This window comes from Drosophila miranda, assembly GCF_003369915.1.
Source record: "Drosophila miranda strain MSH22 chromosome Y unlocalized genomic scaffold, D.miranda_PacBio2.1 Contig_Y2_pilon, whole genome shotgun sequence".
In the NCBI taxonomy this organism is placed as follows: Eukaryota; Metazoa; Arthropoda; class Insecta; order Diptera; family Drosophilidae; genus Drosophila; species Drosophila miranda.
In genome coordinates this window covers 677,435-702,260 of record NW_022881614.1, presented here as the reverse complement: position 1 = coordinate 702,260, position 24,826 = coordinate 677,435, and the positions used below count along the sequence as shown (strand labels likewise).

Here is a 24,826-nt window from a genome sequence, read left to right as displayed (position 1 = left end):
CTGTCTGTCCGTCTGTCCGTCCCCTTCAGCGCCTAGTGCTCAAAGACTATAAGAGCTAGAGCAACGTGTGAAGGCATAAGCCTCCACAACACTGACCACGACACCATCCCCTGAAGGGACCGCCCCGACGGCTTGTTATCTAATTTCATTATTAGCCGGCCGACCGCTGAGCGAGCCCAGCAAACTCAAGCGAACCAAGAAGCAGGTGCGTTACAGAGTATAAGAAGAGATACCAGATAAGAAGAGGATCCAGACTACCTCCTCGTCTCCGTCATCCCTGGGTATCGGGGACACGGGTCCGTCCCCCAGGCCGAGTTCCTGGAGCAGTTGGGGCAGCTCATTGCCGGTTACGTGTCTGGGTGGCTCGTGTTTATCCTGAAGGCCGAGGTTCCGGAGCCGTCGGGGCAGCGCATCGCCCAGACTGCCGTCGCGGATCCGTAGCGGAGTGGTGTCGTCCTCTCCTAGGAGCTGTACCTCGTCGTCGCTTGTTGTGTCGTTGTCCGACGCGGGGATGATCTCCCTCTCGGGCCCGGGTGGGGTGATGGGCCGTGGATGGGCGAGCAGCAGTTGCAGGGTCCTGTCGGCGTCCTTCCAGGTGGTCCAAGGTGCCACGTCAACCGCGATGTTGGCTGGAGTGTTCTTCTGGCAGTTGGCCGGCCCATCTTCGTCCTCGCTCACGTCCGAGTATGGGCCCGACGTGGCCCGCTCGGCCTCCAGTTGGCGGTTTAGCTCCCGGACGGAGTGCTTGACCCATGGGCGGCCACCCGCTTTTCTGAAGCGTCGGTCGTGCAAGAACTCTTCATCGGTGCTTGCCTGGCAGGTCGGCTCCCAGTGCTTGTCGGCCTCCATCGTGGGGCTGGTGAACCCTTCGTCGGAGCTGCTGTCGTAGCTCGGCCGTGGGGTCAGCGGTTCTCCCATGCGGTACAGGTAATAGGGCGGTGGTGGTGGGGACCGCAGCCGCAGTTTGGGCGCGACTGGGGAGCTGCTCTGCCCCTCGGAGTTGGGGTCCAGGTTGACGTGTCCTGGCTCGACGCGTCTTCGAGTCGCGCGTGGGGTGACGGCGGTGCCTGTTCCTTGGCCTGGATGCTTGCGGCGGCGTAGGCGTCTTGGTGGCTCCCGCTGGGCCCGGCCTGCTCGGACCTCCTCGTCTGAGTCCGATGGCCGCATCGCCTCCACTGTGATGATCCCAGCCAGGTTGTTTCGTGACGTGTTCGGATGGACGACGTCGTTGAGCCATGCCCAGGTCATGGTTGTCGCCCGGCGGGGCGACGGTGGGCCTTCGGGGCGGGCCCGACGGCGGGATGGCCTAGGTGGCCTGGGTGGTCGTGGTACGGCTCCTGTTGATGGTCCAGGCTGCGTGGTGTTGCCCGGTTCTGCTTGCGGGGTCGGAGAGTGGTGGCTTGCTGGTGGTTGGCTGGTCGTGGACCGTGGTTGCCTTGAGCTGGGCGGCGACGCACACCTAGGATGCCCTTCCGTGCCATCCTCTGCCTCTAGAGGCTGTGCGTCGCTCGTCCTTGGGTTGTCCATGTCGGATCTGGTGGGGGGAAGAAACCTTGTTTGGTTAGAACCTGACCTGTGCCACTGATGTGCCCTGTGCCCTGTGTTTCCCTGATCGGTGCATTTTCTAGTTTCTGGCTATTTCTTACTCTAATCCCCTAAGGGGAGTTAAGCTATCTTACTGCGTGTGTACGCGGTTGCCCCTTGTGGGGCGAGGACATTACGGCAGCGCACTACCATAAGTGGCCCTCATGAACTCGCGGTTTTCCTGGTGCTGGGGTCGTCCTCATCGTTGTCTTCTTCGTTTTCGCTGGTGAGGGTGTGTTCGACGTCGTCGATGGTGAGGTTGTGCTCGTGGTCGTGGTAGGCCTTGATGTCGGCTAGTCCGGCCGTTCGTCGTTGTCTTCGCGGATGCTTCTGGAGTCTTGCTATGGTGGGGGAAATAAATTTTACTACTTTGTAAGGCCCCTCCTATTTGAGAGCCAGTTTGGCAGCGAAGTTGTCCGCCGCTTTGGACAGGTGATGTTGGCGTAGCATCACGAGCGTCCCGATCGTGGGTCTCCATTCGCGTCGACGTAGGTTGTAGTTCCTGCTCTGCGTCTGTGATGCCTGCTGGGTATTTTCCTGTACGATGGCGAAGATTTCCTTGAGTCGCTTGGCCTTGTCGGTTGGGATCTCTGTCACTTCGCCTAGTCCTGGGATCGCCTCTTCGTAAAAGGCTCCAGGCAACCGAGGTTCCCGGCCGAGTACGATGAATGCTGGGCTCCAGTTCCAGGGCGGTAATGGTGGCCAAGATCACGTTCTCGTAGTCATCCGAGTCGGCTGGGCGAAACTAGTTGCGTTCCCGAGCTATCTCGGCGTCGGCTAATGGCTCCAGTTGGTAGTCCGTCGTAGGGGTTTCTGTGATCTCGTCCTGTGGTATCGGGGTTCGTGGCTTGCGTGATGTCTGTCGTGTTGGGTGACTACGTGGTGACTCCCGGTTCGATGAGCTGGGCCCCGCGGGGCCGCAGCTATCTTTGCTGGAGTATCCTGGTGATTCCTGGGTCCTGTTGCTGACTCCCGGTTCGACGAGCTGGCCCTGGATTGATCCAGTGGAGCCGTAGCTGTCTCTGCCAAAGTCCCTTGCTTCCTGCTGTGTCCTGTTAGTGACTCCTGGTTCGACGAGCTGGCCCTGTATTGATCCAGTGGAGCCGTAGCTGTCTCTGCCAAAGTCCCTTGCTTCCTGCTGTGTCCTGTTAGTGACTCCTGGTTCGACGAGCTGGCCCTGGATTGATCCAGTGGAGCCGTAGCTGACTCTGCCAAAGTCCCTTGCTTCCTGCTGTGTCCTGTTGGTGACTCCTGGTTCGACGAGCTGGCCCTGGACTGATCCAGTGGAGCCGTAGCTGTCTCTGCCCAAGTCCTTTGTTTCCTGCTGTCTCCTGTTGGTGACTCCTGGTTCGACGAGCTGGCCCTGGATTGATCCAGTGGAGCCGTAGCTGTCTCTGCCAAAGTCCTTTGTTTCCTGCTGTCTCCTGTTGGTGACTCCTGGTTCGACGAGCTGGCCCTGGATTGATCCAGTGGAGCCGTAGCTGTCTCTGCCAAAGTCTTCGTTTTGTTGCGTTGTCCTGTTGGTGTCGGGGTTCGTGCTGGGGAACTGGCCATGGTTGGTTCCATCGGTGTCGCAGTTCTTTCCGTCGTAGCTTTCTTCGTGTCCTGTTGTGGCGTAGTCCTGGGGTTGTTGCTTGATCTTGTCTGGTAGGGCTTTGTTGTCACTGCGGTTGGATGGTTCGTGGTTGGCTGTGGGGTGTTGGTCTGCGGCTGGTCTCGGATGGCAGTGGAGTCCGCAAACGTGACAGACCGTGGGCGTGGCTGGGCGGTGCATGATGGTATCGTCCCGGCGGGTTTCTGCTGCAACTTCAGCTGTAGATATGCCCGTCCGCAGTGGATCCTTGCGCGGATGCCACAGAGGAAGTCGAGCCCCAAGATGAAGTCGTCTAATACCGTGGGGAGTATAAGAAGAGATACCTGTGTTTCTTGCTGATCCAGGCGCACTGTGACTGCTATCGCTTGGTTGATCTCCTTCCTGGTTCCATCTGTCAGGCGGATCCTGGACCTCACCTCTCGCCTGTTCTCGGTCGTCCCTATCTCCTTCGCCAGCCGCTCACTGATGAAGGATCGTGTGGCTCCAGTGTCGAAGGTGGCCGCAAATGCTCTCCCATTGATGTCCACCAGGGCAGCGATCCTTCCTCCGGTCATGCTTAATGGGTGGGTTTCTCCTGTTCCTGGGTGCGCGCCTCCGTCCATGTCCCAGTTGGGCGGAGACCCGACCCGTTTCCCGACGCTGGTTTCCGGCAGCAGTTGATGGGCCGGACCCCTCGGTGGCCACATTCCCAACAGAACAGCTTCTGTCGGTTTGTGCACGCACCACTGAATTTTACTACTTTGTAAGGCCCCTCATATTTGAGAGCCAGTTTGGCAGCGAAGTTGTCCGCCGCTTTGGACAGGTGATGTTGGCGTAGCATCACGAGCGTCCCGATCGTGGGTCTCCATTCGCGTCGACGTAGGTTGTAGTTCCTGCTCTGCGTCTGTGATGCCTGCTGGGTATTTTCCTGTACGATGGCGAAGATTTCCTTGAGTCGCTTGGCCTTGTCGGTTGGGATCTCTGTCACTTCGCCTAGTCCTGGGATCGCCTCTTCGTAAAAGGCTCCAGGCAACCGAGGTTCCCGGCCGAGTACGATGAATGCTGGGCTCCAGTTCCAGGGCGGTAATGGTGGCCAAGATCACGTTCTCGTAGTCATCCGAGTCGGCTGGGCGAAACGAGTTGCGTTCCCGAGCTATCTCGGCGTCGGCTAATGGCTCCAGTTGGTAGTCCGTCGTAGGGGTTTCTGTGATCTCGTCCTGTGGTATCGGGGTTCGTGGCTTGCGTGATGTCTGTCGTGTTGGGTGACTACGTGGTGACTCCCGGTTCGATGAGCTGGGCCCCGCGGGGCCGCAGCTATCTTTGCTGGAGTATCCTGGTGATTCCTGGGTCCTGTTGCTGACTCCCGGTTCGACGAGCTGGCCCTGGATTGATCCAGTGGAGCCGTAGCTGTCTCTGCCAAAGTCCCTTGCTTCCTGCTGTGTCCTGTTAGTGACTCCTGGTTCGACGAGCTGGCCCTGTATTGATCCAGTGGAGCCGTAGCTGTCTCTGCCAAAGTCCCTTGCTTCCTGCTGTGTCCTGTTAGTGACTCCTGGTTCGACGAGCTGGCCCTGGATTGATCCAGTGGAGCCGTAGCTGACTCTGCCAAAGTCCCTTGCTTCCTGCTGTGTCCTGTTGGTGACTCCTGGTTCGACGAGCTGGCCCTGGACTGATCCAGTGGAGCCGTAGCTGTCTCTGCCCAAGTCCTTTGTTTCCTGCTGTCTCCTGTTGGTGACTCCTGGTTCGACGAGCTGGCCCTGGATTGATCCAGTGGAGCCGTAGCTGTCTCTGCCAAAGTCCTTTGTTTCCTGCTGTCTCCTGTTGGTGACTCCTGGTTCGACGAGCTGGCCCTGGATTGATCCAGTGGAGCCGTAGCTGTCTCTGCCAAAGTCTTCGTTTTGTTGCGTTGTCCTGTTGGTGTCGGGGTTCGTGCTGGGGAACTGGCCATGGTTGGTTCCATCGGTGTCGCAGTTCTTTCCGTCGTAGCTTTCTTCGTGTCCTGTTGTGGCGTAGTCCTGGGGTTGTTGCTTGATCTTGTCTGGTAGGGCTTTGTTGTCACTGCGGTTGGATGGTTCGTGGGTGGCTGTGGGGTGTTGGTCTGCGGCTGGTCTCGGATGGCAGTGGAGTCCGCAAACGTGACAGACCGTGGGCGTGGCTGGGCGGTGCATGATGGTATCGTCCCGGCGGGTTTCTGCTGCAACTTCAGCTGTAGATATGCCCGTCCGCAGTGGATCCTTGCGCGGATGCCACAGAGGAAGTCGAGCCCCAAGATGAAGTCGTCTAATACCGTGGGGAGTATAAGAAGAGATACCTGTGTTTCTTGCTGATCCAGGCGCACTGTGACTGCTATCGCTTGGTTGATCTCCTTCCTGGTTCCATCTGTCAGGCGGATCCTGGACCTCACCTCTCGCCTGTTCTCGGTCGTCCCTATCTCCTTCGCCAGCCGCTCACTGATGAAGGATCGTGTGGCTCCAGTGTCGAGGGTGGCCGCAAATGCTCTCCCATTGATGTCCACCAGGGCAGCGATCCTTCCTCCGGTCATGCTTAATGGGTGGGTTTCTCCTGTTCCTGGGTGCGCGCCTCCGTCCATGTCCCAGTTGGGCGGAGACCCGACCCGTTTCCCGACGCTGGTTTCCGGCAGCAGTTGATGGTCCGGACCCCTCGGTGGCCACATTCCCAACAGAACAGCTTCTGTCGGTTTGTGCACGCACCACTGAAATGGCCGTTTTCCCCACATCGATCGCTTGCTCTTCCTCCTGGCCGATTCCTCGGTTGGCGATCTCGGTTTTCCCGGGCGTCTCGTGTGTGTTGCCCCGTTGGGGGTTGGTTCCATTGCCGGTAAAGGCGGCACGGGGTCGATGGTTCTGCGTGGTCCCGATGCTGCGGAGTGCGTCTCGGTCCCGCGCGTTTTCGTAGGCCGAGACGAGCTGGGTCAATTCTGTGAGTGATCGGAAATCTTGTCTGCGCGTATACATTTGATACTCCGGACGGAGATTTTCGTAGATCCGCTCGAGTTCCTGTTCCCGAGTATACTGGGCTCGTTGCATCATCAGACGCAACTCGATAAGGTAATCCCGGAAGGATTCCTTGGGCTTCTGTTCCCGACTTCGTATGGTGTCTTCCAGCCGCTGGAAGTATCTGGGGGCAGGAAGAATTCTAGGAATTCTTTCCGAAAGTCTGTTCAATTCTGTCCCTGCATCTGAAAAGTTCGGAACCATCCTTCGGCCTTACCTGTAAGGAGACCGGAGATGGCTCGCGGCAACTGCTCTGGGCTCCCGCCGTATGATTCCACTCGCTCCTCGAGCCTTTCGATGAACGCTAGTGGGTCCGCGTGGCCGTCGAAAGTAAATCCCCATTTCCGGAGTTTGTCCGCCAGTAACGAGTACGAGATCTCACCCCCTCCGGGGCGTGAGACCCGATGTCCCTGAGGAAGACGTGGATGTTCTCCTTCCGTGGTTGTCTGGTGGCTGGGCGTGGCCAGGGGTCCAGCGGTAGTGGGTACTGGCGCGTGGTTCTTGCTGAACGGCTCTGGTCTGGTTCCTTGGAGTGGTCCTTGGGCAGCTCGTTGTGGTTGGGCGGCCGGTGTCTCGGTTGCTGACTCGCGGTATCCGTGGGTGGATCCTTGGCTCGTGCTGGGCAGCTCGGGTACAATTAATCGCAGTTTTGGTCCCTCCTTGCTGTCTTCCATCTTCGTCCGGCTCTCTGGCCCGGGTGACGTGGCTGGACTCCGGTGGTCCCTGGGGCTCGGGATGTTCCCAAAGTGCGTAGCCAATTCGTCCAGCCTTGCCTGCACGGCTTCGGTGTGCCCAGGGCATGCGATGAATGCGGTGATCCGGCTCCGTAGGTCCTCTACAGTCCCAGTTTCTCCTAGTCCAAACTCCTTAGCTAGGCTCTGCAGCTCGTCCTTCCTGCGGGACGCTATCCCGCGGATGTTCATCCTGATCCTGGTACACTAATCGGGGCACCGGTACGAGTCCTTATCAGCACGGTACTGAGTCTGGGGCTTCTGTACTAGGATACGCGGCACTGGGTGGAGAGTCCTGTTCGAAGGACACGCGGCACGGTACTGGATCGGTGATCCTATACTAGGATACACGGCACTGGGGTGGAGGATCCTGTTCGAAGGGCACGCGGCACGGTACTAGATCGGTGATCCTGTACTAGGATACAAAATACTGGGTTGGATGATCCTGTCGAAGGATACGTGGCGCGGTACAGGGAAAGGTTCTGTCTGACTGCTCGGTGGTAACTGTGTGACTGCTCGGTAACAACTACCTGACTGCCCGGTAATGACTGTCTGACTGCTCGGTAACAACTGTCCTGACCGGTGTTCCTGCTCCGCCTTATATTGGCCGTGGCCATGGCTTTGTGGCCGAGGGCTCCTCTGCCATGTAGCTGCTCCTCTGCGATCGCCGGCTGTCCCTCGCTGCTCCGTTGTTCTACCGCTGCTTTGCTGCTTCGCTGCTTGGCTGCTCTGTCACTGCTTGGCTGCTCTGTCACTGTCTCGCTGCTCTGTCACTGCCTCGCTGCTCTGTCACTGCTTGGATGTTCTGTCACTGTCTCGCTGCTCTGTCACTGCCTGGCTGCTCTGTCACTGTCTCGCTGCTCTGTCACTGCCTGGCTGCTCTGTCGCTGCGCCTTCTCCGCTCTGCCGCTGCCTCGTTGCTCTGTCGCTGCTGCTTCTCCGCTCTGCCGCTGCCTCGTTGCTCTGTCGCTGCTGCTTTGCTGCTCTGCCGCTGCGCCGCTGCTGCTGCTTTGCTACTCTGTCGCTGGTGCCGCTTTGTCGCCGTCGCGTGCCAAAGTTTTAGGCGCCGTCCGGCACGCGGTGCTGTGTCTTCGGCGTCTCTCCCCGTCTCTTTCTGTCGCGTAGGTGGCTGGCCGCGTGGTTTTTCGCGTCTCGCCCCGTCTCTTTCTGCCTCGTAGGTGGCTGGCTACGTGGTTTTTATACCCGATACTCAAAATGAGTATTGGGGTATATTAGATTTGTGGTAAAAGTGGATGTGTGTAACGTACAGAAGGAATCGTTTCCGACCCCATAAAGTATATACATATGTAGAAAACGAAGGAAAGAGAGAGACACGAAGCGGTCGTGTTTTCGTCGTGTCGTCGGGATAGAGCAGTAATCGGCTCTGAGAGAGAGATAGTCAGTTGTCGGTTCAGCCACGCATCAGACGTACACGCATATAATTAGTCACAAACATACTTGTAAAACTTGGTGTTCGGAGCAGAACCCAGCCGATTAGCTGCTTGCCAAATAGCACCTAATTCTTGGCCCTCAGCCGCTTATTTTGTTTGTTACTTATGTCTATGTCACTCATTTGTTTGTTAAAGCTTTGCGCTTGCTTGCCCTGCTAAACGCTCTCTGCCAGCTCGCTCTTCGCTATCTCCGCTTTGCGTCTGCCTACCGACGTCGGCCGAGCGAAGCTGCGCTTAGCGATCGGAGCGGCAATGTAAAGGGCAGGCAAGCCACACTTGCAATTTGGATGTCACGCATTAAAGAACATATAGTAATTTTATTTCTGCGCCGAGTTTTATTTAATTCGAAATAATTAGTCGGCCGATTGGGGATAAAAAACATTATCTCCACATAAAATTTGGTGACCCCGACGTGATCTCTGAGTTGCAGTGTCAATTAATAATCATTCGCGATCGACAATCGTTAGCCCTAGCAAATTTTCGGCGGTTAAGCACAATTCGGTGCTAAAACACACTTACATACGCCTACATACACGCATTGCTGGCTATTAATTTCTCTGTCGCGACAATTCGGTCAGTGCAGTGCGGTAGGCAGTGCAGCGAACTCACTAATACACACAAGCGGAGTACAAAGCGGAATCGGACAGCTCGCACAGCCGCACAGCTAAAGGCATTAGCTGTAATCCCTTTGCTTTCGGTCCCACGTTTATACGTATACAGGGTGTCTTTTTCGGTCGTGCTGAGTGACTCTTTTAAAACCTCAACATGGCAGCACCTGAGCCTACCAATGTCGCGAACGCAGCAATGCCGAGTGATGTAGATTTCTACAAGCACAAGGCCGAGTCCATCGCGCGCCAACTAAAGGCCATGGATCGCTTTCTCACCAAGGAAGAGCTTGCCGAGTTAGATGAGGCAGAACTTCAAGCTCGCTTAGAGCAAATCGAGCGAATGAATGCGGATTTCGATGCCGCTCAAACGAGCCTTGAAAGGCTGGATTTCCTGCAGTTAGCCCATGATGCCCGACTGGACTTTTCGAATGCTTATGTCAAGGTTAGGTCCAGGCTGTCGCGGGAGTTGATGGCTGCTCGCACGGTAAATGTTGCCAATTCAACGGCTCGGCATACTCTCGAGGGGAATTCGTCGTTGTTCGCCTATAATAGTATAGGCCGTTCTCGAATGCCCGAGTTGCAGCTTCCGCGATTCGGTGGGAACTACATGGATTGGCCAGAATTCCACTCGATGTTCTCGACAATGGTGCACAAAGACCATCGTATACCAATCATCGAAAAATTCCAATATCTTCGTGGATGTCTAGATGGTGCTGCGCTGGATACGATTCGTTCCTTGGAACTTTCTGAGGAGAATTACGACAAGGCGTTGAATTTACTAATGTTGCGATTCGATAATAAACTGTTACATTTTCAGGCACACGTCAAGGCTATTTTCGGGCTACAAGGGGTGGAGAAGGGCTCGGCTATCGGCACTTCAGACCTTGGCGACCCCGCAGGAGATATCCGATGGGGTGCTGATCTTCATCATAGGCACGAAACTGGACCACAAAACAAAGGAGAAATGGGAAGAGAACTTGCCGACGTCAGGATTGCCTCGGTGGTCAAGCATGGCCTCATTTCTGGAAGCGAGATGTCGGATGCTGGAGAATTTGGGATCAGCCATGGCAACAAGTCCTAGTCAACAGGTGGGAGAAGACAAACCTGTCACCCTTATCACCTCCAGTAACGACCATCCTAACCCCATATGTAACCATTGCAATTCCTCCGAGCATTACATATCTAGATGTCAGGCATTCCTGAATCTCTCTGCGTTTGAACGATACAAAGAAGCAAAGAAGAGCCGCTTGTGTTTGAACTGCCTCAACAAAGGCCATGAATTGCAGAGGTGCAGGTCAGGACTTTGCAGGCATTGCCAGGCCAAACATCACACGCTACTCCACATTCCATCGGGAACTGGTGCTTCATCTTCCTCTTCACCGGCCGAGGAATCGATCCTCCCCCTCGATCCAGAAATCTCAGCCTAGCCAGAACGTGTTGCTACCTACTGCCCTCGTCCATGTAACAGATCGTTATGGAGCACTTATCCCATGTCGTGCCATTTTGGATTCTGCATCACAGGCAAACTTTGTAACATCTAGACTTGCTGATCAGTTGCAATTGGATCATCGCTCGTCTTATGTTCACATCTCTGGAATCGGAGATTCCATTCTACCTTCGAGCAAGTCTGTACATATAGTTGTACAATCCCAGGACGCAAGCTATCGAGCTTCCTTCGCTGCAATTGTCACCAACTCAATTACGGAAATGCAGCCTAACTTCGGCGTAGACGCAAAGGATTGGCCAATGCCGAATAATCTAAAACTAGCTGATCCTAATTTCTCCAAGCCCCAACGTATCGATCTGTTGATAGGTTCTGGTTTGTTCTTCGATTTAATGTGCGTCGGACAGATTCGACTATCAGCCCAATTGCCAACATTGCAGGAGACAAAACTTGGTTGGATAGTATCAGGAAGCATTGATAGCTCGGAGAATAAGCGTGCAGCTTTAGCCGCTTTTGAAAATTCCTCGTGCATCTCTATTGACGATTTTCGACCCACAACGCTGGAGTACCAAAACTTAGAGCAGCAATGCAGGAAGCAGCTGCTCGAGTGCCAGGTGCAAGTGGAAAAACTGCGATCGGAGAATCAGGAACTGCAGCGCGAACTTTTCCATATATTAAAAACCTACATATCCACGCTAAATGAAATTCAACTTTCAACAATTTCTACATTGCCAAATTTCCTGCCATTCTATACAATTACAGAGGTTCCCGATGATCAAGACGTAATCACGACAAGCCGCCTTCGTAAAGAAGCGCCGATTGCTGCGTTCGACGATCATCCCAGCGTAGCCGCCAGCTGCGCCCAAGCAAGCATCTTCAAGAGGGCCGTTGTAAAAATAGCGGTTCTGCCCCTTCAGGATGAATGTTCGGAGCAGAACCCAGCCGATTAGCTGCTTGCCAAATAGCACCTAATTCTTGGCCCTCAGCCGCTTATTTTGTTTGTTACTTATGTCTATGTCACTCACTTGTTTGTTAAAGCTTTGCGCTTGCTTGCCCTGCTAAACGCTCTCTGCCAGCTCGCTCTTCGCTATCTCCGCTTTGCGTCTGCCTACCGACGTCGGCCGAGCGAAGCTGCGCTTAGCGATCGGAGCGGCAATGTAAAGGGCAGGCAAGCCACACTTGCAATTTGGATGTCACGCATTAAAGAACATATAGTAATTTTATTTCTGCGCCGAGTTTTATTTAACTCGAAATAATTAGTCGGCCGATTGGGGATAAAAAACATTATCTCCACACTTGGAGCTGTTATAATTTTAAGTCCAACATACTTATCAAATAAATTTTACTCGTTGCCATCAAGCAACTTAAACTACTACATATATATTCTTGATCAGCATCAATAGCCGAGTCGATTGAGCCCTGTCTGTCTGTCCGTCCGTCCGTCCGTCTGTCCGTCTGTCCGTCCCCTTCAGCGCCTAGTGCTCAAAGACTATAAGAGCTAGAGCAACGATGTTTTGGATCCAGACTTCTGTGATATGTCACTGCTACAAAAATATTTCAAAACTTCGCCTCAAAGAATTCATATTGGAAGAGTGGCAAAAGATTCCCTTTGAGTATGACCTACAAAAATTGATAAATTCGATGAAAAAACGGCTCCAGCATGTAGTCAATGCTAAGGGTGGACATACCAAATATTAAAATAAGTTTTGTGTTTTGCCTGGGATCCGCGCGTAACAGCCTTCTGCTGGTGTCACACGGGCCACTTGACGGTGCAGTAACTGCATCGCCTCTTGAAAGATGCAGTCATTGCATGTCAACGTCCACACATATTAAATAATTACGAAGAATTTTGAATTTAAAAAATGAAAATATTTTGTGTAAAGACTTTCTTGACAGTGTCAAAAATGAGTAATCATTGTTTTTGTTATTTTTTAAGTTACCTATTTATAGTTTTGTTATTTTTTTTTCACTAACTACTTTATAATTAATCCCTGAATGGTTATGAATTAAAAAAACTTGATAAATTTGAACCAAAGGCCATTATTTTCTTATCCAAAGTCAAAAAATTTAATTTATTTTCAGTGTGTAAAGAGTTTCTTGACATACTGTACTTGTAAAACTCCGTCCGAAAATAAGCCCAAGACAACAACATTTGCAAGTGAGATCTGAGCGCGTTCGTTCCAAAGAGAGCAGAAGCAACAAAACGACGGCAGACGGCAGCAAACACAGCAAGAATCAAAACCTTCGTTGTTGTTGTTGTGCATTGCGTCTGAGAGGCTAGAGCTACAAGGAGACAAGCGGCACAGAGACGACAATCTGAGCGCGTTCGTTCCAAAGAGAGCAGAAGCGACAAAACGACGGCAGACGGCAGCAAACACAGCAAGAATCAAAACCTTCGTTGTTGTTGTTGTGCATTGCGTCTGAGAGGCTAGAGCTACAAGGAGACAAGCGGCACAGAGACGACAATCTGAGCGCGTTCGTTCCAAAGAGAGCAGAAGCGACAAAACGACGGCAGACGGCAGCAAACACAGCAAGAATCAAAACCTTCGTTGTTGTTGTTGTGCATTGCGTCTGAGAGGCTAGAGCTACAAGGAGACAAGCGGCACAGAGACGACAATCTGAGTGCGTTCGTTCCAAAGGAAGCAGAAGCGACAAAACGACGGCAGCAAACAGCAAGAATCAAAGAACATTGATTGTTGTTGTGTTGCACTGCGTCGGACGGAGACTACAACTACAAGAAGAGACAAGCAGCAAGGAGACGACCATTTTGTAACAGCAGAAGCAGCGACGATTCGGGAAGCGACAACGAGTTAACGGCGAACAGCGAGAGCAAGGCAAGGCAACAAAGAGAGGACGGCAACAGCGACATCGACAGGCAAGCGAGATCTGGATGTGGTGGTGTGTGTGCGTCAAATTTGGAGTCTGGAAAGTTCTGCGCAGAAGCGAGAGTTAGCAAGGGTAAACCCATAAAGGCGTTTTCGGAGTCGATGTTAATAAGGAGTAATAAGGTTGTTTAAGTTGATTTAATTACATTTTCTTAGATTCAAGTTGAAGAGATAATGACACTGAGAGTCGCACATTTGCGAGAGAAGTTAAGAGAGCTTGCGTTGCAGACGACGGGACGAAAGCGCGATTTGCAAGATAGACTATTAATACATCACGGCTTTCCAGTTGAGGATGAAGAAGAGTCAGAGAATGAGTCCGTAGTAACAGCAGTGGATGATACCGTAGCAGTTCAACCAGGTACGCGACAGGCAGAGTATAAATCTTGGTTTACGCTAAAAGACGTGGAAGGTAGTGTGTCACAATTTTCTGGTTCTAATAACCCCGACATCAATCAATAGATAGAGGAATTATTTTTCATTTATGCCAAGCAGTTGTTAATTGGTGCAGCAAAATCTTTCGCTCGTGCTTGCGTGATATTCGTAACTGGAATTCGTTGAAGGCAACTCTGTTGGATGAATTTAGTGTTAAACTGTCGTCCGTAGATGTACATAGAATGTTGCAAAAGCGCCAGCAGAAAAAAGGAGAGTCGTTGCATGAGTTTTGTATGCGTTAATGGAGATAGCCAAGCCAATTAAACTAGATGATGAGAGTTTAATCGAATATTTTGTGGATGGTATACCAGACGCTAGGGCAAGTAAGGCAATGCTGTACCAAGCTAGAAACTTAAAGGAGCTTAAATTTCAGATCGATGTTTACCAGATATTCTGAGATATACGTTTTGTAGTGAGATCTAACAGAAGTGCGGATACCAAATTTGGTTACTCTAGCCTTAATAGTCTCTGAGATTTGTGGATGCCCCAGATTTTCGTCCTTTGCGGGGGCGAAAGGGGGTGTGGCGAAATTTGGACACGAAACGGTCAAGGTCCGATATCACAGGAGTGTGGATACCAAATTTGGTTGCTCTGGCTCTTATAGGTTCTGAGATCCTTGAACTCATATTTTGAAATTGGCAAAACCGACTATGAAACCTGTGTGTTAGAGAGAGACAGAGCGAGAAAGAATGAAATTGTTTTCTTGATTCTGGCTATAATAATTATACGATCTGGTTGAGATTTTACACTCTAGAACATATAGTCATCCTCTACGATTCTGAGTTTTTGGTTTTATCGTATCTTTAAAAATGTAGATGCCACAGATTTTCGTCCTTTGTGGGGGCGGAAGTGGGCGGGGCGAAGTTTTGAAATATTTTTGTAGCAGTGACATATCACAGAAGTCTGGATACAAAACATCGTTGCTCTAGCTCTTGTAGTCTTTGAGCACTAGGCGCTGAAGGGGACGGACGGACGGACGGACGGACGGACAGACAGACAGGGCTCAATCGACTCGGCTATTGATGCTGATCAAGAATATATATACTTTATGGGGTCGGAAACGATTCCTTCTGGACGTTACACACATCCACTTTTACCACAAATCTAATATACCCCAATAATCATTTTGAGTATCGGGTATAAAAAAGAGATCGAATACGAACATTATTCGAGATAAGGAAGTCGTTGATAAGCCGTCAGGTATTTTCACGCCATCAGGTTTGGAATTAAAGGATATTAAGTACGCGAATTTGGTATTCCAAGGTTTGATTGATACTGGAGCAGATTTGTGTTTAATTCGCAGGAGGGTATTTTTGAAATTTGGAAATCTTGAACTGATCGGCCAGGAGAAATGTTTAACAGGTATTGGAGATAGTCAAGTTGTAACTTTTGGTAGCTTTTCGATACCAGTGAAAATCGATGAGATTGAAATGGAGGTAGAATTTCATGTCATTCCAGACGAGGATATTGGTTTTGAAGCCATTTTAGGAAGGACTATTCTGGATCATGTTGACATGCAAGTTTCTAAGACAGGAACAAGATTTGTTCGTAGAGTTTGTGGCGAGGATAAAGATAAGAAACTTGATCAGGTAACATCGTCCTCATGCGTGTAATTGTTTAATGAATATAAAGGCATTTGCATGTCAAGTATTGACGAAGTTGAGAAGGAGTTTTCAATTGATGTTGGTCATCTCAGTGAAGTACATGCTAGAGAGGTTAGGGGTATGGTAGGAAAGTACCAACCTCAGAGAAATGTAGAAGCGCCGATAAAAATGAAAATTGTATTAGTGGATGAGATACCAGTTTTCCAGCATCCGAGACGATTACCGTTGTGTGAACAGGAAATCGTGGACAAGCAAGTGGAAGAGTGGCTGGCTCAGAAGATTATAAAGTCAAGTACATCGGAGTATGCATCACCAGTAGTGTTGGTACCCAAAAAGAACGGTAGCAAGAGACTATGCTGTGATTACCGAAAGCTGAATGAGAAAATAGTTCGCGATAACTTTCCAATGTCACATATGGATACAGTGTTGAAGAAACTGCAGGGTGCAAAGTATTTCACCACGTTGTATTTAACGAATGGTTTTTTCCATGTGCCTGTAGAAGTCGAGTCTCAAAAATATACGTCTTTTGTGACTCAGAATGGTCAGTTCGAATTTTTATATGTACCATTTGGAATTTCAAATTCTCCAGCGGTGTTTACCAGATTTATAATGGCTGTGTTGAGAGATTTGGTAAAGAATAATGAAGCAGCAGTCTATATGGATGACGTTATTATTTGTTGTCAAGATATAGAAGAGGGTTTGTTAAAGTTGAGAAAAGTACTGAAGATAGCGGAAATGAATGGGCTACGTATAAATTGGAGAAAGTGTCAGCTGTTACGACAAAAGGTTAATTTTCTGGGGTATATAATAGAAAAGAATACGATAAGACCAAGTGATGAGAAGACGAGGGCAGTCGAAAAGTTCCCAGTGCCAGTTGATAAAAAATCAGTGCAGCGTTTCATAGGATTGACTTCTTATTTCCGAAAGTTTATTGAGGGTTATGCTGTTATTGCAAAACCATTGACAGATCTGCTGCGGAAGGATGTTAAATTTGAATTTAAAGAGATACATCAGGTTGCGTTTGAACAACTAAAGGTAGCATTGATTAGTAGACCTGTTTTAGAAATGTACAACCCGAAGTTGGAGACAGAAATCCATACTGATGCATCAAAATGGGGGTATGAAGACAGCCAATTCCATCCAGTTCAATATATGAGCCGTAGGACTAAGCCATGTGAAGAGAAATATCCTGCTTATGACCTTGAGGTTCTGGCAATTATCGAAGCTTTAGCGAAATGGCGTGTATACGTTTTGGGTATAAAGTTCAAAATTGTTACAGATTGTAATGCATTTACAATGACGATCAAAAAGAAAGACGTTCCTTTGAGAGTAGCACGTTGGGCCATGTACCTACAAGATTTTAATCATGTTATAGAACATCGCTCAGGAACGAAGATGAGGCACGTTGACGCGTTGAGTCGTGTATCTTGTTTTATGGTGACCGAAAGTATAGCTCATCGTTTGAAAGAAGCTCAGCTAACCGACGATTGGGTTAAGGCTGTTAAAAGTATTGTGGAGGACAAGGAATATGAGGATTATTATATTCAGAATCAGATTTTGTTTAAGGATCCGTGTGGAGATAATGTTTTTTATCCCCAATCGGCCGACTAATTATTTCGAATTAAATAAACCTCGGCGCAGAAATAAAATTACGATATGTTCTTTAATGCGTGACATCCAAATTGCAAGTGTGGCTTGCCTGCCCTTTACATTGCCGCTCCGATCGCTAAGCGTAGCTTCGCTCGGCCGACGTCGGTAGGCAGACGCAAAGCGGAGATAGCGAAGAGCGAGCTGGCAGCGAGCGTTTAGCAGGGCAAGCAAGCGCAAAGCTTTAACAAACAAATGAGTGACATAGACATAAGTAACAAACAAAATAAGCGGCTGAGGGCCAAGAATTAGGTGCTATTTGGCAAGCAGCTAATCGGCTGGGTTCTGCTCCGAACATTCACCCCCCGTTGGAAGGCAAAGGCTTTCAACAGATCCATCCTGAAGGGGCAGAACCGCTATTTTTCCAACGGCCCTCTTGAAGATGCTTGCTTGGGCGCAGCTGGCGGCTACGCTGGGATGATCGTCGAACGCAGCAATCGGCGCTTCTTTACGAAGGCGGCTTGTCGTGATTACGTCTTGATCATCGGGAACCTCTGTAATTGTATAGAATGGCAGGAAATTTGGCAATGTAGAAATTGTTGAAAGTTGAATTTCATTTAGCGTGGATATGTAGGTTTTTAATATATGGAAAAGTTCGCGCTGCAGTTCCTGATTCTCCGATCGCAGTTTTTCCACTTGCACCTGGCACTCGAGCAGCTGCTTCCTGCATTGCTGCTCTAAGTTTTGGTACTCCAGCGTTGTGGGTCGAAAATCGTCAATAGAGATGCACGAGGAATTTTCAAAAGCGGCTAAAGCTGCACGCTTATTCTCCGAGCTATCAATGCTTCCTGATACTATCCAACCAAGTTTTGTCTCCTGCAATGTTGGCAATTGGGCTGATAGTCGAATCTGTCCGACGCACATTAAATCGAAGAACAAACCAGAACCTATCAACAGATCGATACGTTGGGGCTTGGAGAAATTAGGATCAGCTAGTTTTAGATTATTCGGCATTGGCCAATCCTTTGCGTCTACGCCGAAGTTAGGCTGCATTTCCGTAATTGAGTTGGTGACAATTGCAGCGAAGGAAGCTCGATAGTTTGCGTCCTGGGATTGTACAACTATATGTACAGACTTGCTCGAAGGTAGAATGGAATCTCCGATTCCAGAGATGTTAACATAAGACGAGCGATGATCAAACTGCAACTGATCAGCAAGTCTAGATGTTACAAAGTTTGCCTTTGATGCAGAATCCAAAATGGCACGACATGGGATAAGTGCTCCATAACGATCTGTTACATGGACGAGGGCAGTAGGTAGCAACACGTTCTGGCTAGGCTGAGATTTCTGGATCGAGGGGGGAGGGCTAGAACACCCGCTTGCTAGAAGCACAGTCGCGGCCTCTTGCTGGATCGATTCCTCGGCCGGTAAAGAGGAAGATGAAGCACCAGTTCCAGATGGAATGTGGAGTAGCGTGTGATGTTTGGCCTGGCAATGCCTGCAAAGTCCTGACCTGCACCTCTGCAATTCATGGCCATTGTTGAGGCAGTTCAAACACAAGCGGCTCTTCTTTGCTTCTTTGTATCGTTCAAACGCAGAGAGATTCAGGAATGCCTGACATCTAGATATGTAATGCTCGGAGGAATTGCAATGGTTACATATGGGGTTAGGATGGTCGTTACTGGAGGTGATAAGGGTGACAGGTTTGTCTTCTCCCACCTGTTGAATAGGACTTGTTGCCATGGCTGATCCCAAATTCTCCAGCATCCGACATCTCGCTTCCAGAAATGAGGCCATGCTTGACCACCGAGGCAATCCTGACGTCGGCAAGTTCTCTTCCCATTTCTCCTTTGTTTTGTGGTCCAGTTTCGTGCCTATGATGAAGATCAGCAACCCATCGGATATCTCCTGCGGGGTCGCCAAGGTCTCAAGTGCACGCAAGTGCGAATTGATTTTGTCGCTGAGCGCGCGCAAGCCGATAGCCGAGCCCTTCTCCACCCCTTGTAGCCCGAAAATAGCCTTGACGTGTGCCTGAAAATGTAACAGTTTATTATCGAATCGCAACATTAGTAAATTCAACGCCTTGTCGTAATTCTCCTCAGAAAGTTCCAAGGAACGAATCGTATCCAGCGCAGCACCATCTAGACATCCACGAAGATATTGGAATTTTTCGATGATTGGTATACGATGGTCTTTGTGCACCATTGTCGAAAACATCGCGTGGAATTCTGGCCAATCCATGTAGCTCCCACCGAATCGCGGAAGCTGCAACTCGGGCATTCGAGAACGGCCTATACTATTATAGGCGAACAACGACGAATTCCCCTCGAGAGTATGCCGAGCCGTTGAATTGGCAACATTTACCGTGCGAGCAGCCATCAACTCCCGCGACAGCCTGGACCTAACCTTGACATAAACATTCGAAAAGTCCAGCCGGGCATCATGGGCTAACTGCAGGAAATCCAGCCTTTCAAGGCTCGTTTGAGCGGCATCGAAATCCGCATTCATTCGCTCGATCTGCTCTAATCGAGCTTGAAGTTCTGCCTCATCTAACTCGGCAAGCTCTTCCTTGGTGAGAAAGCGATCCATGGCCTTTAGTTGGCGCGCGATGGACTCGGCCTTGTGCTTGTAGAAATCTACATCACTCGGCATTGCTGCGTTCGCGACATTGGTAGGCTCAGGTGCTGCCATGTTGAGGTTTTAAAAGAGTCACTCAGCACGACCGAAAAAGACACCCTGTATACGTATAAACGTGGGAACCGAAAGCAAAGGGATTACAGCTAATGCCTTTAGCTGTGCGGCTGTGCGAGCTGTCCGATTCCGCTTTGTACTCCGCTTGTGTGTATTAGTGAGTTCGCTGCACTGCCTACCGCACTGCACTGACCGCGACAGAGAAATTAATAGCCAGCAATGCGTGTATGTAGGTGTATGTAAGTGTGTTTTAGCACCGAATTGTGCTTAACCGCCGAAAATTTGCTAGGGCTAACGAATGTCGATCGCGAATGATTATTAATTGACACTGCAACTCAGAGATCACGTCGGGGTCACCAAATTTTATGTGGAGATAATGTTTTTTATCCCCAATCGGCCGACTAATTATTTCGAATTAAATAAAACTCGGCGCAGAAATAAAATTACGATATGTTCTTTAATGCGTGACATCCAAATTGCAAGTGTGGCTTTCCCCCCCTTTACATTGCCGCTCCGATCGCTAAGCGCAGCTTCGCTCGGCCGACGTCGGTAGGCAGACGCAAAGCGGAGATAGCGAAGAGCGAGCTGGCAGAGAGCGTTTAGCAGGGCAAGCAAGCGCAAAGCTTTAACAAACAAATGAGTGACATAGACATAAGTAACAAACAAAATAAGCGGCTGAGGGCCAAGAATTAGGTGCTATTTGGCAAGCAGCTAATCGGCTGGGTTCTGCTCCGAACAATCCGGATAGGGAGCTCATCGTAGTACCAGCTCAGTTGGAAAATGAGATTATATCAATAGCACATAAGCAAGGACATTTTTCAGTTAAAAAGACACAAGATATCATTGAAAAGTCGTATTATATTCCGAAGTTAAAAGACAAAGTATGGCGCGTAATAAATAGTTGTGTCGAGTGTATCATTGTCAATGAAAAGACAGGAAAACGTGAGGGTTATTTGCAACCAATAGACAAGGGTGATAGTCCGTTACAAACGTATCACATTGATCACGTTGGACCAATGGAAGTGACTAAAAAACAGTACAATTATATACTGGTTGTCGTTGATGGATTTTCTAAGTTTGTTTGGTTATATTCTACACGTAGTACAGGTGTTGAAGAGGTCGTTAAGTGTTTGGAAATTCAGGGGACTAGTTTTGGTAATTCGAACAGAATAGTGACGGATAGGAGTGCAGCGTTTATGTCCAATTTGTTTCGTGAATATTGTGAGAGAGAGAAAATACAGCATAATACAAGATAGTGGTGCCTATGTTGTCGAAATTGTGTCAGGGTAATTCCGGTAGTTGGTATAAGCATCTAGGAAAAGTACAGCAAATGATCAACAGTGTTGAGCCGCGAAGTACCAAGGTAACACCTTTCAAGATATTGACTGGGCTAGACATGCGTATAGGAATGGATCCAAAAATAAAAGAAATATTGGAAGAATCACTTATCGAAGAGTTGAACAAGGACCGCGAAAAAATTAGAAAGGAAGTAGTTGAAAACATTGCACGGTTACAGCAGGAAAACAAGAAGAGTTTTGACTTAAAAAGGAAACTAGATAGACAGTATGAGGTTAATGAGCTAGTAGCTATCAAGCGTACTCAGTATGGTACTGGATTAAAGCTAAAAGGAAAGTATCTAGGGCCGTATAAGGTGGTTAGGGTAAAGAATCATGGAAGGTACGAAGTCGAGAAGATTGGGGATACTGAGGGTCCCTATAAGACCTCTACAGTTTCAGAATATATGAAACCTTGGCTAGACCCATCCGAGGCGAATGGTCCGTCAGGACAGCCGAATGTAGGAAACGAAGGAAAGAGAGAGACACGAAGCGGTCGTGTTTTCGTCGAGTCGTCGGGATAGAGCAGTAATCGGCTCTGAGAGAGCCGATAGCAAGAGAGAGAGATAGTCAGTTGTCAGTTCAGCCACGCATCAGACGTACACGCATATAATTAGTCACAAACATACTTGTAAAACTTGGAGCTGTTATAATTTTAAGTCCAACATACTTATCAAATAAATTTTACTCGTTGCCATCAAGCAACTTAAACTACTACATATATATTCTTGATCAGCATCAATAGCCGAGTCGATTGAGCCCTGTCTGTCTGTCCGTCCGTCCGTCCGTCTGTCCGTCTGTCCGTCCCCTTCAGCGCCTAGTGCTCAAAGACTATAAGAGCTAGAGCAACGATGTTTTGGATCCAGACTTCTGTGATATGTCACTGCTACAAAAATATTTCAAAACTTCGCCCCGCCCACTTCCGACCCCACAAAGGACTGTGGCATCCACAATTTTAAAGATATGAGAAAACCAAAAACGTAGAATTGTAGAGAATGACCACATCTTTAAGACTGCGGAATCTGAATTGGATCGTATTATTATTATAGCCAGCATCAAGAAAACAATTTCATTTTTTCTCGCCCTGTCTCTCTCTAACACACACGTAGCACACAGGCAGCTTTGCTTAGAGTAAAACATTAGCGCCTAGATCTCAGAGACTACAAAGGCTAGAGCAACCAAATTTGGTATCCACACTCCTAATATATCGGACCGAGACGAGTTTGTTTCAAAATTTCGCCACACCCCCTTCCGCCCCCGCAAAGGACGAAAATCTGGGGATATTCAAAAATCTCAGAGACTATTAAGGCTAGAGTAACCAAATTTGGTATCCGCAATCCTGTTAGATCTAACTATAAAACGTGTATCTCAAAATTTCGCCCCACCCCCTTCCGCCCCCACAAAGGACGAAAATCTGTTGCATCCACAATATTGCACATTCGAGAAAACTAAAAACGCAGAATCATAGATAATGATCATATCTATGAGATTGCTGAATCTGGATCAGATCAGATCATTTTTATAGCCAAAAGGAACAAATCAATTTGCACTGGCTACGCAGCCCCCGACGTCACGCTCAGACTGATTTTCTGTCTCTCTCGCACGCACTCTTTGTCGTGTCGTTTAATATTAGCGGCGTCTGCCGGAGGAGAGCCATACTGACTTAGTATCGGGTATAACCGTAGAGTTGCGGTGTCCGCAGCAACTCACAACTTTCCCCCTCGTTTTTTTCCCCCCGCGTGGTTTTCGCCGGCGCGTCTGGGACACGTGCCGGCGGCTGTTGCTTGGGGGGTATTAGAGAAACCAGCCTCAGCTGTACATAAGTCGAGGGATCAAAGATTGGTGCTGGCTATTCGCCGGGACTCTGATTTTTGGCTGCTAATCACTGATTTTAAGTTTTCCTTCCTTTTCTCCTGCTGCTTTTCCTGATCCGTGGCTCCTAAGCATCGTTTGCTGTTTTGCTTTTGTGGTCTTGCCTTTTAATTGTTGGCTGCTGCTTGGTTCCCTTTTCACTTTTAACTGCTTTTCACTTATTCCCTATGCTCACCGACTCTCCCCTCGTGAGTCCCTGCTCGGGCGCCATCTGTAAGGAAGTTCTCAGGCCGAGGTACAGCTTCTCAGTCTGTCCAGGGCTCGGTCTTTCCACACAGCAACATTTGTTGTGTGAGGCGCGGGTGAACCCGTGCTTGGGGAGCTGCCGAGACGTGTGTTGGGGGTCATGTGTGGCGGGAGACGGGGTTTGGGTCAGGGATCGGAAAGGTGTGGGAGAGGGGAGCCCAGCCTAGCAGATGCCGCATGATCCACGACTCACATCTGCGTCGCCGGGTCCCCCGGGCGAGGGTGTAGGAGAGGGAACCCAGCTTTGCGAATGCCGCGTGAATCCACGACTCACATCCAGCATCTCCGGGTCCCCAGGGGAGAAAGGTATAGGAGAGGGAAAACCCAGCTTGGTGAATGCCGCATGAATCCACGACTCACATCCACTTCGCCGGGCCTCCCGGGAAAAGGGAAGAGAGGGGGAGTGGGGTGAGTGACTCCTACGGGCGAATGTTCTGAGACAGAGATTGGGTTGAGGCTGGTGTCTTTATTGTTTTCGGATCATTTCCCTACTTAAAATCCCGCGCCTGCAGCGGGGAAATAAACGCCAAAAAAAATATCATAAACAACATGTGGGCATAGATATGTAAAGAAACTGCGGGAATGTTCTGCTTATACCTGCCTACTGCACCGATCTATCCCCCCCAGAGCTCACATACGTGAGGTGGCTCACCCTTGTGTCCCTTCTTTGGGTCCTGTTCTCCCACGGCGGGTCCTCGTCACTTCGGTGGCTTCCTTTGCACACCGCGTGGGTGCGGTCACAGCTGGTTTTATTCAACGCGTGCGGGCGAACACGGCTTATTGCGTACACGGCGCGGTCACAGCTAGTTTTTCACATCTATTTTGGCTTCCGCCGCACAACCGGTCTGGCTCAGCCCTCCGAGATCACTCCCGAGCTTGGCTCGCGCTGGACCGTGCCAGGCCTCGGCTTTTCTTTTTCGCAGCTTCTCTGCCGCTTCGCTGCTGCGCCGCCTTCGGCTGCCGGCCTCGGCTGCGTGAGTGTATGGCTGCGTGGGTGTATTGCCTGCTTCGCCGTCGGCTCTTTTCCTCGGCTGCGTGGGCGTAAGACCGATCGGCGGCTTCTCTGCCGCTTCGCTCTCTTTCATGTTGTCTCTTTTCGTCTGCGTATAGCCGTTCTCTTCCTTGCGTTGGCTGCGTGGGGGTAAGAGCGTATCTCTTTCGTGTTGGTTCTCTTCGCCTTCGTATAGCCGTGGTGTGCGTATCTCTTCGCTGCGTGGCCGTAGTGTGCGTCTCTCTTAGTTCTAATAAGTAAAAAAGGCCTACTGTTTTCGGGTTTCTTAGCCTATTTCTTACTTTAATGGGTGAAAATAAGGATTCATTGTTGCTTGTCTTGGTAATACTAATAATAATAGAAGTAATAAAATCGGATAATAGTGATAATGAACTGAGATAATAATGAAATTAGATAATAAGCCGTCGGGGCGGTCCCTTCAGGGGATGGTGTCGTGGTCAGTGTTGTGGAGGCTTATGCCTTCACATCTTTCATCTGTATAAGCAGGCAAGGAGTCGGCCTCGTGTGGACACTCGAAGGAGGAAGGTACCGTAGCAGATGCAATTGCCAGCCATCAAGTTCCGTGCAGATCTGCGTTATGGTAATGTTAATGGTAATGTCCATAATGTGAAAGGAGTGAGGAGTGCAGAGATCGGCGTACTCGGAGCATGTTGCAGCGTTCATAATCCACAAGGCAAAGGCCCCAACCCCTTCATTATGCCGCCAGCAAGAGGCTGACAAAAAAAAAATTGAGAGAAAAATCTGTTCTGCTTTGGTCATTA

General features: G+C 49.8%; 1 protein-coding gene across 1 annotated transcript; it reads right to left on the bottom strand.

Annotated features, from left to right (window-relative positions):
• Positions 1-7: 7 nt before the first annotated feature.
• Positions 8-23,783, bottom strand: LOC117193322 (proteoglycan 4-like). The gene is made up of 2 exons (XM_033398052.1): positions 23,706-23,783; positions 8-1,534 (listed from the first exon to the last, which is right to left on the bottom strand). Exon 2 carries the CDS (start codon positions 1,525-1,527, stop codon positions 211-213), a length of 1,317 nt encoding a protein of 438 aa, XP_033253943.1. The 5' UTR covers positions 1,528-1,534; positions 23,706-23,783; the 3' UTR covers positions 8-210.
• Between the last annotated feature and the right edge of the window lie 1,043 nt (positions 23,784-24,826).

Coding starts and splice junctions, on each gene's coding strand:
- LOC117193322 (XM_033398052.1), bottom strand. CDS start 1,527: ATGGACAACCCAAGGACGAGCGACGCACAGCCTCTAGAGGCAGAGGAT.